We start from the raw sequence: 20,116 nt of genomic DNA on the forward strand, positions 1-20,116 counted from the left end.
GAGATTTTTTCAAACTCAAGGTGGCATGTCATAGCTGACACCCCATTCTTTCTGCAGACATCTTTGAATCTTAATTCGGAGCATACATTTAAGTTTTTAGAAAACGTGGTTGCATTAAAAACCAGAGGGAGATTTTACATAAATACATGAACTGCTTGTGCCATCAAACCCCCTGCAACTTATCCAGAACACTTTCCTAACAACCTTCCTAAGTTCTCCCATGTCAACCCACTCCACTGGCTTCCAGTCAAAGCTCACATCCACTACAAGACCATTGTACTTGCCTACAGAGCAGCAAGAGATACTGCCCCTCCCTACCTTCAGATTATGCTCAAACCCTACACCCCAATTTTAGCACCCCATTCTGCCACCACTGGTCTCTTAGCCCTCCCACCCCTAAAGCAGGGCAGCTTAAGCTCAGCCTAGTCCAAGCTCTTCTCTGTCCTGGAGCCCCAATGGTGGATCCATCTTCCCCCTGAAGCTAGGACAGCAGAGTCCCTGCCCATCTTCTGAAAACATCTGAAACCCTACCTTTTCAAAGTATCTTAAATAATCCCACAGCACCCCCCCTCCCCACCCCTTCCTCGTGCCTTTCGTGAACTAACACTCACACTTTCCTTTTTTCCCTGGGACGAAAGTAACACGGGGTGAAAGTAACACACCCATTTTCTCAGATAACACAGAAGCTAGAAGGATGTAGTGAAGTCAGCACATTACTAATGTGGAGAATGACCTCCCTGAAAAACAGCCCAATTTGACCATGTTTTGCAGAGAAATCAACAAAAAGTGATTTTGAGCGATAAAGTAAAGAAATGGACCCAGAAGTATTTTTTGTTGTAGAGTTGTGTTTAGTTGTTTAAGGTTCAAATCAAATCAAATGGTATTTGTCACATACACGTGTTTAGCAGATGTTATTGTGGGTGTAGAGAAATGCTTGTGTTTCTAGCTCCAACATTGCAGTAATATTCAAGTAATATTTAAAAATACACACAATCTAAACTATAGGAATGGAATTAATAATATATAAATATTTGGACGAGCAATGTCAATGGCATAGAGTACAATACAGTAGAATAGGAAAGAATACAGTATATACATATGAGATGAGAAATGCAAAATACATAAACATTATTGAAGTGACTAGTGTTCCAATTATTTCAAGTCCGGATTTTTCTTCTTTTTTTTTCACCTTTATTTAACTAGGTAGGCAAGTTGAGAACAAGTTCTCATTTACAATTGCGACCTGGCCAAGATAAAGCAAAGCAGTTCGTGGAGTAAAACAAACATACAGTCTATAATACAGTACAAACAAGTCTATATACAATGTGAGCAAATGAGGTGAGATAAGGGAGAAAAGGCAAAAAAAGGCCATGGTGGCAAAGTAAATACAATATAGCAAGTAAAACACTGGAATGGTAGATTTGCAGTGGAATAATGTGCAAAGTAGAAATAAAAAATAATGGGGTGCAAAGGAGCAAAATAAATAAATAAAATAAATACAGTAGGGAAAGAGGAAGTTGTTTGGGCTAAATTATAGGTGGGCTATGTACAGGTGCAGTAATCTGTGAGCTGCTCTGACAGCTGGTGCTTAAAGCTAGTGAGGGAGATAAGTGTTTCCAGTTTCAGAGATTTTTGTAGTTCGTTCCAGTCATTGGCAGCAGAGAACTGGAAGGAGAGGCGGCCAAAGAAAGAATTGGTTTTGGGGGTGACCAGAGAGATATACCTGCTGGAGCGCGTGCTACAGGTGGTGATGCTATGGTGACCAGCGAGCTGAGATAAGGGGGGACTTTACCTAGCAGGGTCTTGTAGATGACATGGAGCCAGTGGGTTTGGTGACGAATATGAAGCGAGGGGAAGCCAATGAGAGCGTACAGGTCGCAATGGTGGGTAGTATATGGGGCTTTGGTGACAAAACGGTTGGCATTGTGATAGACTGCATCCACTTTGTTGAGCATGGTATTGGAGGCTATTTTCTACATGATATAGCTGAAGTTGAGGATTGGTAGGATGGTCAGTTTTACAAGGGAATGTTTGGCAGCATGAGTGAAGGATGCTTTGTTGCGAAATAGGAAGCAAATTCTAGATTTAACTTTGGATTGGAGATGTTTGATGTGGGTCTGGAAGGAGAGTTTACAGTCTAACCAGACACCTAGGTATTTGTAGGGTCCAGATTTTGCAGATCTTTCAGAACATCAGCTGACTGTATTTGGGAGATGGAGAAATGGGGAAGGCTTGGGCGAGTTGCTGTGGGGGGTACAGTGCTGTTGACTGGGGTAGGGGTAGCCAGGTGGAAAGCATGGCCAGCCGTAGAAAAATGCTTATTGAAATTCTCAATTATAGTGGATTTATCAGTTGTTACAGTGTTTCCTATCTTCAGTGCAGTGGGCAGCTGGGAGGAGGTGTTCTTATTCTCCATGGACTTTACAGTGTCCCAGAACTTTTTTGAGTTAGTGTTGCAGGAAGCAAATTTCTGCTTGAAAAAGATAGCCTTGGCTTTTCTAACTGCCTGTGTATAATGTTTTCTAGCTTCCCTGAATGCTGCATATCACGGGCGTTGTTCAATGCTAATGCAGAACGCCATAGGATTATTTTGTGTTGGTTAAGGGCAGTCAGGCCTGGGGAGAACCAAGGTGTCATGTTTTGTCTTATATTGTCTTGTCATTTTGCTTTTCCTTCTGTTCGTTTTCCCCCTGCTGGTCTTTTTAGGTTCGTTCCCCTTTTTCTCTCTCCCTCCCTCTCTCTCTTCTCTCTATCGTTCCGTTCCTGCTCCCAGCTGTTCCTATTCCCCTAATCAATCATTTAGTCTTCCCACACCTGTTCCCTATCTTTTCCCCTGATTAGAGTCCCTATTTCTCCCCTTGTTTTCCGTTTCTGCCCTGTCGGATCCTTGTATATTGTTCACCGTGCTGTGTCTTTGTATCGCCCTGTCGTGTCGTGTTTCCCTCAGATGCTGCGTGGTGAGCAGGTGTCTGAGTCTGCTACGGTCAAGTGCCTTCCCGAGGCAACCTGCAGTTTATTATCGAGTCTCCAGTCAGTTCTCGTGATTACGAGTGGAATTGTTTTTTTATGCTTTATTTACCGCTCCGATTTGTCTAGGAGTATTGCTATTTCCTTTAACTGGATTAAAGACTCTGTTTTCGCCAAGTCGCTTTTGGGTCCTCATTCACCTGCATAACACAAGGGCTATATCTGTTCCTGGTTCTAAATTTCTTGAATGAGGCATGCTTATTTAAGATGGTTAGGAAGGCATTTAAAAAACATAACCAGGCATCCTCTACTGACGGGATGAGATCAATATCCTTCCAGGATACCACGGCGAGGTCGAATACAAAGGCCTGCTCGCTGAAGTGTTTCAGGGAGCGGTTGACAGTGATGAGTGGAGGTCGTTTGACCGCTGACCCATTACGGATGCAGGCAATGAGGCAGTGATCGCTGAGATCTTGGTTGAAGACAGAAGAGGTGTATTTAGAGGTCAAGTTGGTTAGGATGATATCTATGAGGGTGCCCGTGTTTACGGCTTTGGGGAGGTACCTGGTAGGTTCATTGATAATTTGTGTGAGTTTGAGGGGATCAAGCTTAGATTGAAGGTAGGATGGCTGGGTGTTAAGCATGTTCCAGTTTAGGTCGCCTCGCAGCACGAGCTCTGAAGATAGATGGGGGGCAATCAGTTCACATATGGTGTCCAGAGCACAGCTGGGGGCAGAGGGTGGTCTATAGCAGGCGGCAACGGTGAGAGACTTGTTTTTAGAGAGGTGTACTTTTAAAAGTAGAAGTTCAAATTGTTTGGGTACAGACCTGGACAGTAGGACAGAACTCTGCAGGCTATCTTTGCAGTAGATTGTAACACCGCCCACTTTGGCAGTTCCATCTTGTCTGAAAATGTTGTAATATGGGATGAAAATTTCAGAATTTTTGGTGGTCTTCCTAAACCAGGATTCAGACACAGCTAGAACATCCGGGTTGGCAGAGTGTGCTAAAGCAGTGAATAAAACAAACTTCGGGAGGAGGCTTCTAATGTTAACATTCATGAAACCAAGGCTATTACGGTTACAGAAGTCATCAAAAGAGAGCGCCTGGGGAATAGGAGTGGAGCTAGGCATTGCAGGACCTGGATTCACCTCTACATCACCAGAGGAAAAGAGGAGGAGTAGGATAAGGGTATGGCTAAAAGCAATGAGAATTTGTTGTCTAGAATGTCTGGAACAGAGTTAAAGGAGGTTTCTGGGGGCGACAAAATAGCTTCAAGGTGTAATGTACAGACAAAGTTATTGTAGGATGTGAATACAGTGGAGGTAAACCTAGGTATTGAGTGATGATGAGAGAGATATTGTCTCTAGAAACATCATTGAACCAGGAGATGTCATTGCATGTGTGGGTGGTGGAACTAATTTCTCCAAAAAGTACGATCTTTTTCGCCGTGTGCAGTTGCAAATCCTAGTCTTTTTTATGGCGGTTTTTGAGCAGTGGCTTCTTCCTTGCTGAGCGGCCTTTCAGGTTATGTCAATATAGGACTCTTTTTACTGTAGATATAGATCATTTTGTACCTGTTTCCTCCAGCATCTTCACAAGGTCCTTTGCTGTTGTTCTCGGACTGATTTGCACTTTTTGCACCAAAGTAGGTTTGTCTCTAGGAGATAGAACACGTCTCCTTCCTGAGCGGTATTTTGTATTTATTTTTATACCTTTATTTAACTAGGCAAGTCCGTTAAGAACAAATTCTTATTTTCAATGACGGCCTAGGAACAGTGGGTTAACTGCCAGTTCAGGGGCAGAACGACAGATCGTCAGGTCGGGATTTGAAATTGCAACCTTTCGGTTACTAGTCCAATGCTCTAACGACGAGGCTGCCCTGACGGCTGTGTGGTCCCATGGTGCATATACTTGCGTGCTAATGTTTGTACTGATGAACGTGGTACCTTCTGGCATTTGGAAATTGCTCCCAAGGATGAACCAGACTTGTGGAGATCCACAATTTTTTGTCTGAGGTCTTGGCTGATTTCTTTTGATTTCCCCATGATGTCAACCAAAGAGGCACTGAGTTTGAAGGTAGGCCTTGAAATACATCCACAAGTACACCTCCAATTGACTCAACATGTCAATTAGCCTATCAGAAGCTTCTAAAGCTATGACATAATATTCAGGAATTTTCCAAGCTGTCTAAAGGCACAGTCAACTTTAGTGTATGTATACTTCTGCCCCACTGGAATTGTGATACAGTGAATTATACGTGAAATAATCTGTCTGTAAACATTTGTTGGAAAAATTATGATGGCCATCCTGTGACATTCGGTGCTGTAGGTGTCCTGGAGGGCAGGTAGTTTTCCCCCAATGATGTGTTGGGCAGACCGCACCACCCTCTGGAGGGTCTAGGGTGTCAGGTAAGGTAGAAATTATATAATACTTGACTGGTCTCTCAAAGAACTTCATGATGACTGAAGTGAGTGCTATGGGGCAATAGTTATTTAGTTCAGTTACCTTTGCATTCTTGGGTACAGGAACAATGGTGGACCTCTTGAAGCATGTGAGGACAGACTGGGATAGGGAGAGATTGAATATATCTGTAAACACTCCAGCCAGCTGGTCTGCGCATGCTCTGAGGACGCGGCTATAGATGGCGTGTGGGCCGGCAGCCTTGCGATGATTAACACACTTAAATGTCTTACTCACGTCAGCCACGGAGAAGGAGAGCCCACAGTCCTTTGTAGCGGGCCGCTTCGGTGGCCCTATGTTATCCTCAAAGTGGGCGAAGAAGGTGTTTAGCTTGTCCGGAAGCAAGACGTCGGTGTCCACGCAATTGCTGGTTTTCCCTTTGTTGTCCATGATTGTCTGTAGACCCTGCTACATATGTCTCAAGTCTGAGCCGTGGAATTGTGACACCACTTTGTCTCTATACTGTTGTTTTGCCTGTTTGATTGCCTTATGGATGGAATAGCTACACTGTTTGTTTTTGGCCATATTCCCAGTCACCTTGCTATGGTTAAATCTGATGGTTCGCCCTTTCAGGTTTTGCGTGAATGCTGCCATCTATCCACGGTTTCTGGTGAGGGTAGGTTTTAATCATCTCCTTTATACTTCCTGATAAACTTAGTGACCGTATCAGTATATTCGTCTATGTTGTTCTCATGACAATAACCGCTGGAGGGCACCTGATTGTTAAGGCTAAGGATGAATAGTAATTGAAAATGGTGAAAAGCATCTCCTACTACATTCCCATTAAAGTGAGATGAGAAAATTGGTTAATATAGCTATTATGTGATCTATTTTAGTCCAATAAATATTGTAAGGCAAAATATTGTGGTTGAGCAACGTTGCGATGTCGCATGGTTCATTTAAAAAAATTGTGAACCTACAGCATGAATTTTTAAAGTCAACACAAACATGAAATTATGGCAGACAGTACATTACAGTACATTACAAACCAGAAACATGGAGATACGACAGATATTGTGCACTTCTCGCCAGGTGTTACTTCCTTCCCAAGACTGTGTTACTCCCGCCCCGCCGGCAGGTATAAAAGTAACGTTGTGGTAGTTCTGTTCTCAGTCTATTTAATTTCAACTCATTAACACTAGGAATGAAATTACTAATGGTAGAGGACATATATATGTTGTTCGTCATAAAATATGTTGTCTCTAGCTTTATCGATCTCTGAGTAATTAGGAAAAACACAAGTGCTACTTTTGTCCCGGTTCTCCCCTACTTTGAGGAAAAATGTACTTACTATGGATATGATATGTGGTTGTCCCACCAAGCTATCTTAAAATGAACGCAACTGTAAGTCGCTCTGGATAAGAGCGTCTGCTAAATTACTAAAATGTAAATGTGTATGTGTTCTGTATTAGAACCATGTGTTTACTGTACTGTACAATTCAGGATGTTCTCTCCATCCAGCAAGCTGTTTCACACATAATGCGGATGTACATGTATTGTCAACGACTACCCTACTGAGGAAGGTGGAGAATCACTCATTCTCTCGCACTACATGGTAGCATCCAAGTATTCTCTTTCAAAGAAGCAGATCGTCCCAGGTGTGTAATTACGAACTATTACTACGTGTTTTTCCTTGTCATTTTCTGTCACCCCCAACAGTACACAAAACAAGGCAGAAAATAAACAATATTTGCGACCGAAGGCCTTGACATTTGTGATGATTTATGTATTTTATTTATTTATTTTGGGTGTCACTCTAAACTCTCTCTTTGCCTCCAACTGAGAAAAAATAATGGAGAGGGACAGGTGAAAGAAAGGGATGCTCTGATTGACGATAATTTGCATACTTTAGCTCGCACAATCGACAACCTTCTACTCAAAGCACTAACAACTAATGGGTCTCTTGCTTTCCCTGACTACAGTTTTTAATTGCCTTTAAGCTATTCTCTAACCACTCTCAAAGCCTTGTCTGTAACCTATCTTTACCTTACATCAGGCAGTGCATCAGTATTAATCTGACTCAGAGGCATTAAAGGGACCTGCTTCTGCACATACATAGAGTCAAGGTTAATCATTACATTTTAAAAGGGAGTTGAACTGAACTTTATTTAACTAGGCAAGTCAGTTAAGAACAAATTCTTATTTTCAGACAGCATAGGAACAGTGGGTAAACGGCCTTGTTCAGGGACAGAACGGCAGATTTTTAACTTGTCAGCTTGAGGATTTGATCTTGCAACCTTTCTGTTTCCAGTCCAACACGCTATCCACTAGGCTATCTGCCACCCCGCTAGGCTATCTGCCGCCCCGCTAGGCTATCTGCCGCCCGCTAGGCTATCTGCCGCCCCGCTAGGCTATCTGCCGCCCCGCTAGGCTATCTGCCGCCCCGCTAGGCTATCTGCCGCCCCGCTAGGCTAACAGACCTTAAACTTAGAATGTCTTTAAGTTAAAAATGGAAAGTGTTTCACTTTAAATTGGATTGTTCATGAAGACAACATTTTGCAATTTGCCAGCAGCATACCACCCTGCATACCACCCTGCTGGCTTGCTTCTGAAGCTAAGCAGGGTTGGTCCTGGTCAGTCCCTGGATGGGAGACCAGATTCTGCTGGAAGTGGTGTTGGAGGGCCAGTAGGAGGCAGTCTTTCCTCTGGTCTAAAAAATATCCCAATTCCCCAGGGCAGTGATTGGTGATGCCGTCTTTCGGATGGGACGTTAAATGGGTGTCCTGACTCTCTGTGGTAATTAAAGATCCCATGGCACTTATTGTAAGAGTAGGGGTGTTAACCCCAGTGTCCTGGCTAGATTCCCAATCTGGCCCTAAAACCATCACAGTCACCTAATAATCCCCTGTTTACATAATAATCCCCTGTTTGGCTCATTCATCCCTCTCCCCTGTAACTATTCCCCAGGCCGTTGGTGCAAATGAGAATGTGTTTTAAGTCAATTTACCTGGTAAAATAACGGATAAATAAAAAGAGTGCACAATGTGTTTAGTTGAGCCTTTGTGAATGTTAGGTGCTATTAGTGCGTTATAAACTGGTAGCCCTTCGTCTGAAGGCATAGCTAGATGTCTGAAAATATGTTTGCAGACTGAAAGTTTTGAGTCGTCAGGGTGTTAAGCAACAAAGTGATTCATTAACATTGTGGAGTGGTTGTTTTCATGTGGTGAGTCATGGAGAGAATATGACTGGATAACTTTGTCATGATACTGCATGGTGCAGTGCATCCTTAGTGGGTGGAAGGAGTAGAAGGTACTTGAAAGTAATAAAAGCACCCGATTCTATGTGTTTTCGGCTGGCCACTGGGTGTCACTAGAGTTCTTCATAATATTTTCTTCAATTTAGCTTTTGCCTGTCCAGTTCTCTCACATCAGTGCAGGTGAAAGAAAGGAGACAAGCAGAGGAACGTGACCCTTGAGAACCACTATACTTCTGACCTCACCATTCAGTTGAATGATTTAGTCAAAATAACGCTTTTGTTAACAGCATTAATCGTCTCTATTCTGTATAACTATGTTAAAATGAATATAATACATTTGATTTCACTACAATCTTAAAACATCCCAAGGATAACTGCAATTTATATCAAAATTCAGAACGAATAGTTCACAAACTAAAATAAACAGAGTAGGCCTAGGCCCACATACAACGTGAGTGTGTTGAGGATGTTGAGGATTCATTCATAGTAGGCCCAGACAAACAATATTGTTATAATCCATCATAATGATTACATTGTTTATTGAATAATTAGTGATTAGCTAAACTCCTGAAATTTATCTTACATTCCCTTGCTTTCGATGTGCAGTAGTCTTCAAACCCAGACATACAGAGTACCACAGTGTGAGTCATAATACCCATGAAACCTAGCAGTCAAACACAAAAATGGTTCCAATTGTTTTTTTCACCAAAGCAGATTTTATGTTTGACATTTTAGTCATGTAGCAGACAGTCTTATCCAGAGCAACTCACTGTAGTGAGTGCATCCACTTTCATACTATATTCATACAGGTCCCCTGTGGGAATCGAGCTGACAACCCTGGAATTGCAAGTGCCATGCTCTACCAACTGAGCTACATGGGACGGAACCACATTGAAAAAGGTTGTGAATCTCTCCTGGAGAAGGTGACTTTTATCAATATATTCACCCTTTATTGAAATTTGTGATTAATGCTATTAGCCGCTAATGTGACTATCATACAGAACTACATATGCCTGCTGTAAGCGTCACGTAACTCACCAGGGCCATGATGATTGAACGAGACTGCTGAGTCGAGGCATTGCAACTCCCCTCCAAGTCCCCTCCAAGTCTCCGACCACTACCTTGTATCCTTTTCCCTCTCGCTCTCATCCAACACCTCCCACACTGCCCCTACTCGGATGGTATCGCGCCGTCCCAACCTTCGCTCTCTCTCCCCCGCTACTCTCTCCTCTTCCATCCTATCATCTCTTCCCTCCGCTCAAACCTTCTCCAACCTATCTCCTGATTCTGCCTCCTCAACCCTCCTCTCCTCCCTCTCTGCATCCTTTGACTCTCTATGTCCCCTATCCTCCAGGCCGGCTCGGTCCTCCCCTCCCGCTCCGTGGCTCGATGACTCATTGCGAGCTCACAGAACAGGCCTCCGGGCAGCCGAGCGGAAATGGAGGAAAACTCGCCTCCCTGCGGACCTGGCATCCTTTCACTCCCTCCTCTCTACATTTTCCTCCTCTGTCTCTGCTGCTAAAGCCATTTTCTACCACGCTAAATTCCAAGCATCTGCCTCTAACCCTAGGAAGCTCTTTGCCACCTTCTCCTCCCTCCTGAATCCTCCTCCCCCTCCCCCCTCCTCCCTCTCTGCAGATGACTTCGTCAACCATTTTGAAAAGAAGGTCGACGACATCCGATCCTCGTTTGCTAAGTCAAACGACACCGCTGGTTATGCTCACACTGCCCTACCCTGTGCTCTGACCTCTTTCTCCCCTCTCTCTCCAGATGAAATCTCGCGTCTTGTGACGGCCGGTCGCCCAACAACCTGACCGCTTGACCCTATCCCCTCCCCTCTTCTCCAGACCATTTCCGGAGACCTTCTCCCTTACCTCACCTCGCTCATCAACTCATCACTGACCGCTGGCTACGTCCCTTCCGTCTTCAAGAGAGCGAGAGTTGCACCCCTTCTGAAAAAACCTACACTCGATCCCTCCGATGTCAACAATTACAGACCAGTATCCCTTCTTTCTTTTCTCTCCAAAACTCTTGAACGTGCCGTCCTTGGCCAGCTCTCCCGCTATCTCTCTCTGAATGACCTTCTTGATCCAAATCAGTCAGGTTTCAAGACTAGTCATTCAACTGAGACTGCTCTCCTCTGTATCACGGAGGCGCTCCGCACTGCTAAAGCTAACTCTCTCTCCTCTGCTCTCATCCTTCTAGATCTATCGGCTGCCTTCGATACTGTGAACCATCAGATCCTCCTCTCCACCCTCTCCGAGTTGGGCATCTCCGGCGCGGCCCACGCTTGGATTGCGTCCTACCTGACAGGTCGCTCCTACCAGGTGGCGTGGCGAGAATCTGTCTCCTCACCACGCGCTCTCACCACTGGTGTCCCCCAGGGCTCTGTGCTAGGCCCTCTCCTATTCTCGCTATACACCAAGTCACTTGGCTCTGGCATAACCTCACATGGTCTCTCCTATCATTGCTATGCAGACGACACACAACTAATCTTCTCCTTTCCCCCTTCTGATGACCAGGTGGCGAATCGCATCTCTGCATGTCTGGCAGACATATCAGTGTGGATGACGGATCACCACCTCAAGCTGAACCTCGGCAAGACGGAGCTGCTCTTCCTCCCGGGGAAGGACTGCCCGTTCCATGATCTCGCCATCACGGTTGACAACTCCATTGTGTCCTCCTCCCAGAGCGCTAAGAACCTTGGTGTGATCCTGGACAACACCCTGTCGTTCTCAACCAACATCAAGGCGGTGGCCCGTTCCTGTAGGTTCATGCTCTACAACATCCGCAGAGTACGACCCTGCCTCACACAGGAAGCGGCGCAGGTCCTAATCCAGGCACTTGTCATCTCCCGTCTGGATTACTGCAACTCGCTGTTGGCTGGGCTCCCTGCCTGTGCCATTAAACCCCTTCAACTCATCCAGAACGCCGCAGCCCGTCTGGTGTTCAACCTTCCCAAGTTCTCTCACGTCACCCCGCTCCTCCGTTCTCTCCACTGGCTTCCAGTTGAAGCTCGCATCCGCTACAAGACCATGGTGCTTGCCTACGGAGCTGTGAGGGGAACGGCACCTCAGTACCTCCAGGCTCTGATCAGGCCCTACACCCAAACAAGGGCACTGCGTTCATCCACCTCTGGCCTGCTCGCCTCCCTACCACTGAGGAAGTACAGCTCCCGCTCAGCCCAGTCAAAGCTGTTCGCTGCTCTGGCCCCCCCAATGGTGGAACAAACTCCCTCACGACGCCAGGACAGCGGAGTCAATCACCACCTTCCGGAGACACCTGAAACCCCACCTCTTTAAGGAATACCTAGGATAGGATAAGTATTCCCCCCCCCCCTTTAAGATTTAGATGCACTATTGTAAAGTGACTGTTCCACTGGATCTCATAAGGTGAATGCACCAATTTGTAAGTCGCTCTGGATAAGAGCGTCTGCTAAATGACTTAAATGTAAATGTAAATGAGGCAAAGGTAAAATCTCTGGATGAACTTTAGACATACGAGTTACCACACACGGTCTCAGGGATGGTTAACTCTGATAATTACTTTGCTTTCTACTGAGTTAAGTAATTGAGCTGTTCTTGCACCTTATTTGTGGAACAATCTTTAAAATGCTCTTAAATTTGACGTTTTTGTGCCTTTAGGGGAGGTTAAGGCTGATTGAGGACCTTAATAGTGATGAAAGTGTTTGTTTTTTATGACCATGTTGTTCTTTCTGCTTTCATTTGTATTTACATTGATGTGTGCATTTTCTTTCATTCATGTAACACCTCAGGTTTCAGTATGATGTTGCACGGCCCCATGTCGCAAGGATCTACACAATTCCTGGAAGCTGAACATTTCCCAGTTCTTCCATGGCCTGCATACTCACCTGGCAACATTCCACAGGCCACAATCACAAGCATGATCAACTCTATGCGAAGGAGGCAAATGGTGGTCACACCAAATACTGACTGGTTTTCTGATCCAAGCCCCTACTTTTTTTAAGGTATCTGTGACCAACAGATGCATATCTGTATTCCCAGTCATTTAGAATCCATAGATGAATGAATTTCAACTGACTGATTTCCTTATATGAGCTGTAACTCAGTAAAATCTTTGAAATTGTTGCACATTGTGTAACTATTCAGGAAACTATTCAGACCCCTTGATTTTTCTATATTTGGTTAAATTACAGCCTTATTCTAATATTGAATAAATCGTCCCCCTCCCACTCATAAATCCACACACAATACCGTATAATGAAAGAAAAACTAAACTGAAATATCACGTTTACTAAAGTATTTAGACACTACTCAGTACTTTGTTAAAGTACCTTTGGCAGTGATTACAGCCTTGAGTCTTCTTGGGTACGATTCTACAAGCTTGGCACACCTGTATTTGGGGAGCTTCTCCCATTCTTCTCTGCAGATCCTCTCAAGTTCTGTCAGGTTGGATGGAGAGCATTGCTGTACAGCTATTTTCAGGTTTCTCCAGAGATGTTCAATGGTGTTCAAGTCCGGGCTCTGGCTGGGGCACTCAAGGAAATTCAGAGACTTGTCACAAAGCCACTTATGCGTTGTCCTATTGGAAGGTGAACCTTCGCCCCAGTCTGATGTCAAGGATCTCTCTGTACTATGCTCCGTTCATCTTTCCCTCGATCCTGACTAGTCTCCCAGTAGCTGCCACTGAAAAACATTCCCAAAGCATGTTGCTGCCACCACCATGCCTCACTGTAGGGATGGTGGCAGATTTCCTCCAGATGTGCCGCTTGGTATTCAGGCCAAATAGTTCAATCATGGCAAACTCCAAGCGGGCTGTAATGTGCCTTCAACTGAGAAGTGACTTCCGTCTAGCCACTCTACCATTAAGGCCTGATTGGTGGAGTGCTGCAGAGATGGTTGTCCTTCTGGAAGGTTCTCCCATCTCCACGGAGGAACTCTGGAGCACTGTCAGAGTGACCATCGGGGTCTTGGTCACCTCCCTGACCAAGGCCCTTCTCCCCCGATTGCTTAGTTTGGCCGGGCGGCCAGCTCTAGGAAAAGTCTTGGTGGATCCAAACGTCTTCCATTTAATTAAGAATGATGGAGGCCAATATGTTCTTGGGGACCTTCAATGCTGCAGAAGCTTTTTGGTACCCTTCCCAAGATCCGTGCCTCGAGACAACCCTGTCTCAGAGCTCTACGGACAATTTCTTCGACCTCATGGCTTGGTTTTGGACCTGACATGCATTGTCAACTGTGGGACCTGATATAGACGGGTGTGTATCTTTCCAAATCATGTCCAATCAATTGAATTTACCACCGGTGGACTCCAATCAAGTTGTAGAAACATCTCAAGGATGATCAATGGAAACAGGATGCACCTTAGCTCAATTTAGAGTCTCATAGCGAAAGGTCTGAATACTTAGGTAAATAAGGTATTGATGTTTTTTATGTTTAATAAATTAGCAAAAAAATCTAAAAATGTGTTTTGGCTTCGTCATTATGGGGTATTGTGTGTAGATTGCTGGGGGAAAAATGTTTAATCAATTTTAAAATAAGGCTGTAACGTAACAACGTATGGAAAAAGTCAAGGGGTCTGAATACTTTCCGAATGCACTGTATATTTTTGTTCAGTATAAATCAGGAAAGGGGGATACCTTGTCAGTTGTACAACTGAATGCATTCAACTGAAATATAAATATCTTGCTGTGCATACTTTATTAGCTAGATCAACACAGTATCATAAAGCCGTTTTCATTGCTAACTATGGCTGTGTAGCTAAACAGTTGCCAACCCATTCATAGATGCTAATTACCCTTGGTGCCTATTGACGATAGTATCTTCTGGTCAGAGGAGTTTTGTTCATTAAGAGTCTTGACGCTTATTCTGAACATTAAAATATATCGCTTGTGGTACGGTTTTGGAACCATAAGGAACATAAGGATCTTTTGATATCAGCTAAATATTTTTTTCCAAAAACACAAGGTAAAATTATTACACACCTTGATATGGTTAGGGTTAGGGTAAGGGTTCCCATCCGGCCATATTTTCATGTTACAGTGCTTGTTTACGGAAAACAGACAGAGGCATACCTATGCTAATTAGCTAGCTGCATCTCCGAACAACTGTATGTAAATGGTAAATGGACGCCACAAATATGTTGTCCCCGAAAACGGGGTAAAACCGGTTAAAACCCTACAGTAAGTGTATATTTTGCATTTGTGAAATTGTTTTGATATGAACGTAGAGAGCTTTATGTTTCTCAAACCGTACCGCAATTGAGTATCGATTCATGTTTAAATTGAATATTTGGCTGTTTTAGCTGCCAGAGCCAATTTAACTCTAAACAAAACATGTAAGGCCCTTGGAAAGGGAAAAGGGGGATACCTAGTCAGTTGTATAACTGCATTCAACTATAAGGAATAACGTTAGGGTCCTTTTGACGATTACTGGGCTAAACAGTTGCATACAGGTAGCCTGCTAGCTTGCCTGCTACAGTAGCTAGCCAGCTAGTTAAGGTTAGCTGGACAGAACTCTCGCTGGTGCGCTAACTGTAGATTGGTTAATGTTTATTGCTAATGTGCTAAGCCATGCATGATATGATGATAATCTTTGTCATGTTTGTCAGTTTGTCATGTTTCACCACCAAAAATATCCACTGTGGTTCAAATAATAACCCATGTTAGCTAGGCGACACACACTAGATTGGCTAGCTAGATTACCATGATGAAATTATGGCTAAATAGGTATCTAGATTGGATAACTAATTGGCTGCCTAGAGGAACATGATTTACTAGCTAGCTGATTTATCTAGCTAGCTGGTAATTATGAAGTTAAATGTTTGCCAAATCAGTTGTGTTAGCATTGCCATTGTTTGGCTGAAAACTGGTTGAATACAGGGCTTGTTTTTTAGTGTCAAGTTTTAACAGGACAGCAAAATTCTTACATTGGGAGCTCTTTCTCAACAATGGGATAAAAATATACATAAAATAAAAGTAAGAATTAAAACCACACAATAATTCTAGTAGAGCTGTAGCAGTCAACAGGCAATAACCTGCTATAGGACATATATGAATTCATGTTTTGACTCTAACCTATTTTATGGAATTTGTTTTTCAGCATAAGAAGAACCTGCTCTCCTCCACCAGTACAAGGAGATACTTTATGAGCTTATTGCTTGAACTTGGGGGTCAGTGAATGTAATTGCTAGTATTCAAGGTTTTGATGTATTGTCTATTGTTGTCTGCTTTCCTCTTTTACAGGTTCAATTGTCTGGTGTCTGGTGTTGTAGTGGCTAAGGACTTTTCAGTCAGATATAATCAGATTTCAGCTGCTTTGCAATGTTAACATCCTTCCTCACAGAAATGTGCAAGCATCATCTGGACTGGACACCACCAAGCAAACATGTTTTTGATCAGGAATTTTACAAAGAAAAGGCCGTGAGGGCAGGACAGAAATAGGCTAATCCTTTGTGTGTTTTACATTTTTACTACTTGTAGGCATAACTTTTGAACTTTTACAAATATTTTAATCTTGAAATATATCTGACATTCTCTTGTTACCTCTTATTCACAGGTGTCCGTCTCAAACTTGGGCGTACCTGGAATTACCGCCACTCTCGTTGTCGGAGAGTCAGAGTAATTAAATATAATTAAGATTACAATAGACCAGTGGTTCCCAAATGTTTTATAGTCCCGTATCCCTTCAGACATTCAACCTCTAGATGCGTACCCCCTCTAGCATCAGGGTCAGCGTACTTTCAAATGTTGTTTTTTGCCATCATTGCAAGCCTGACATACACAGACAATACGATACATTTATTAAACATAATAATGAGTGTGAGTTTTTGTCACAACCCGAATCGTGGGAAGTGACAAAGAGCTCTTATAGGACCAAGGCACAAATAATAATATAACAATAATAAATAATTTTGCTCTTTATTTAACCATCTTACATATAAAACCTTATTTGTTAATCGAAAATTGTGAATAACTCACCACAGGTTAATGAGACGGGTGTGCTTGAAAGGATGCACATAACTCTGCAATGTTGGGTTGTATTGGAGAGAGTCTGTCTTAAATAATTTTCCACACAGTCTGTGCCTATATTTAGTTTTCATGCTAGCGAGGGCCAAGAATCCACTCTCACATAGGTACTGTCATGTTTTGTCGTATATTGTCATGTCTTGTCCTTGTGCTTCCCCTTCTGTTCGTTTCCCCCTGCTGGTCTTATTAGGTTCTTTCCCTCTTTCTATCCCTCTCTCTCCCCCTCCCTCTCTCCCTCTCTCGCTCTCTCCCTCTATCGTTCCGTTCCTGCTCCCAGCTGTTCCTCATTCTCCAAACTACCTCATTTACTCTTTTCACACCTGTCCCCTATTTTGCCCTCTGATTAGAGTCCCTATTTCTCCCTCTGTTTTCCGCTTCTGTCCTTGTCGGATCCTTGCTTGATGTTCGCTGTTCTGTGTCCTTGTTCCGCTCTGTCGTGTTTTACCTTCTTCAGATGCTGCGTGTGAGCAGGTGTCAATGTCAGCTACGGCCGGTGCCTTCCCGAAACGACCTGCAGTCTGTGGTCGCGTCTCCAGTCATTCCTCTCTACTGACGAGTGGATTTCAGTTTTCCTGTGTTTGCATTTGCCTTGATAATTTCCAGGATTATCGCTTTTGTCTAAGACTGGAATAAAGACTCTGTTTCCGTTAAGTCGCTTTTGGGTCCTCATTCACCTGCATAACAGGTACGTGGTTGCAAAGGGCATCAGTGTCTTAACAGCGCAATTTTGCACACAACAAATCATACAATGATGAAAAGACCTGTGTGTTGTCCTTGTTAATGCAGACGGAGAAGAACTCCAACTTCTTAAACATAGCCTCAATTTTGTCCCACACATTGAATATAGTTGCGGATAGTCCCTGTAATCCTAGATTCAGATCATTCAGGTGAGAAAAAACATCACCCAGATAGGCCAGTCGTGTGAGAAACGTAAGTGAAAATGATGGTCAGTAAAGAAAACTTTAAGCTCATCTCTCAATTAAAAAAAAATGTGTCAATACTTTGCCCCTTGAAAACCAGCGCAATTGTGTTGTAAAAGCATTAGTTGTAAAAGCATTGCATAGTGCAGAAAATATACAAGAGTTCAGGGGCCTTGCTTTAATTTGAACAAAGTTAACAATTTTCACTGTAGTGTCCAAAACGTATTTCAAGCTGTCAGGCATTCCCTTGGCAGCAAGAGCCAAGTGGATGCTGCAGTGTACCCAAGTGGCGTGTCATGGCTTTTGCGCTATCAGTACAGATACCAACAAATCTTGACCACCAAAGTCCATTTGATGTCACAAAGCTGTCCAGTACTTTCAAAATATCCTCTCCTGTTGTCCTGGTTTCCAGTGGTTTGCAGAAGAGGATGTCTTCCTTAATTGACCCTCCATAAACGTAATGGACATATACGAGGAGCTGTGCCTGCCACGTCTGTTGACTCATCCAGCTATAAAGCATAGAATTTACTGGCTTGTATGTGAAGCAGTAATTGTTTCAAAACATATCCTGCCATGTCACTGATGCGTCATGAAACAGTGTTGTTTGATGAAGAAATTGTCTGTATAGTTCTTTTGGGCCTTTTCCCCCAGCATTGTCTCAGCCATGCCTGCGGCAGCAGGTCCAGCATTGTTAAGTCCTTAACAATAGTATGGAGTGAAGGTTTCATCGAGTGGTGAGAGAGAGAGTGTACTTTTGCACATATAACACAGTGTGGCTGAGGAAAGTCACTACTCCCAATATAAGTGAACCCCAAATCAATGTAGTTCTCATCATATTTGTGCCTCTTCGATGGTGCTTTCCCAGGTAAAGGGACAGAAGCTCTATCGGCTGTATCAGATTCACAACTGTCAGTGTCCATGCTAGCTGGGCTCGAATTACTGATGCTAGCGTTGGATGTGCTCGTGGAAGCAGAACAACTTGTGTCGACAGGTGCAGGTTGTAGTACTGCTGGTAGTAGCGGTACTACACCTGCACCTGTCGACACAAGTTGTTTTGCTTCCACAAATGTATAGCCACGTTGGAAAATACAAATGGACTGTTTGAAAATGTGAAGAAAAATAATAATGTTATGTTTTTTCAAATGTAAAAAAAAGATTAAATCACATTTTGATTTGGCGTACCCTCGATGGTATTGTGTGTAACCCTGGCAGTACGCGTAACCCAGTTTGGGAATACCTGCAGTAGACTATATAATGTTACAGAAGTTTGAGCAGATGTAACAATGTGCGCTGAGAGTCGGGAAGCAAGTTTAGGGAGTGAGTGTTTTAATAAAAACAACGGAACATAACATAAAAGAAGAAACTCGAACAACGAACAGACATTAAACTGAAACAGAAACAATGGTTCCTTCCTCAGGCGTCAAAGGGAGTGACATAAATAGGGAAGGTAATCTAGAGGCCGGAGAGGGAGAACACGTGGCAGTACGCGCGGCTCCAGCCACTGGACGCCGAACAAAAAGACGATGGCGGGGATCAGGAGCGGCGGTGGGACACCTTTCAGGCTGAGGTGCGGGAGCATGGCGACCTAGAGTGCCTGAGAAAGCATACATGATGGTACCCTGTCCCCGGTGAGTTCAGCTCCAGCTGCAGGACGCTAACAAAAGGGACGATCCCGGGGATCAGGAGCGGACCAGTCACCCCTGCTGTTATGCGGAGCACGGGAACCTGGCGATCTGTCTGAGACATGAGAGCCTGTAGCAGACACCCCCCCCCCAAAATAAAATATACAAAAACAAAAACACTCCCTGACGCTTCCCTTAGGTGAGGCGTTTGAAGATAGGCCTTGAAATACATCCACAATTGTCTCATATGTCAATTAGCCTATCAGAAGCTTCTAAAGCCATGACATTGTTTTCTGGAATTGTCCAAGCTGTTTAAAGGCACAGTTTAAAGGCACAGTCAACTTATTGTATGTAAACTTCTGACCCACTGGAATTGTGATAGAAGTGAATTGTAATTGAAATAATCTGTCTGTAAACAATTGTTGGAAAAATTACTTGTCATGCACAAAGATGTCCTAACTGATTGCCAAAACTATAGTTTGTTAACAAGAAATTTGAGGAGTGGTTGAAAAACAAGTTTTAATGATTCCAACCTAAGTGTATGTAAACTTCAGACTTCAATTGTATATAGGGAAGGTAATCAGGGTAGTGATGGAGTCCAGGTGAGTCTGGTGACGTGTAGGTGTGCATAACAACGGTGACAGGTGTGCTCCATAACGAGCAACCTGGTGACCTAGAGGCCGGAGAGGGAGCACACGTGACAGCAGGGTTGAGTGGGCCTGGCCTAGCTACTCAACTCTGCTCAAACGTTTGCAACACTTTAACTAGCTGGACCTTTCTACCAAATGTTGACTTTGATGTTTACCAAGGTGGGAGGCTTATGATTTTCTTTCTTTGACAAAATTATGTTTGATCAAAAGTTGAAAAGATCTTTAATTTAGTTGGTGAGCTTGCTTTCTCTGCATGAATATTCTGCAAGGCTAGCTAGCCACTAGCCAGC

General features: G+C 43.7%; 1 protein-coding gene across 1 annotated transcript in view; it reads right to left on the reverse strand.

Moving 5' to 3' along the window:
* LOC124037882 (carboxyl-terminal PDZ ligand of neuronal nitric oxide synthase protein-like) overlaps positions 1-9,774 on the reverse strand; it is a 259,421-nt gene extending 249,647 nt beyond the window's left edge. The window contains exon 1 of the mRNA XM_046353077.1: positions 9,665-9,774. Coding sequence (XP_046209033.1) covers positions 9,665-9,673 — 9 coding nt within the window. The 5' untranslated portion in view covers positions 9,674-9,774. The remainder of the gene's footprint in view (positions 1-9,664) is intronic.
* Between the last annotated feature and the right edge of the window lie 10,342 nt (positions 9,775-20,116).

Source organism: Oncorhynchus gorbuscha, linkage group LG06 (assembly GCF_021184085.1).
Source record: "Oncorhynchus gorbuscha isolate QuinsamMale2020 ecotype Even-year linkage group LG06, OgorEven_v1.0, whole genome shotgun sequence".
NCBI lineage: Eukaryota > Metazoa > Chordata > Actinopteri > Salmoniformes > Salmonidae > Oncorhynchus > Oncorhynchus gorbuscha.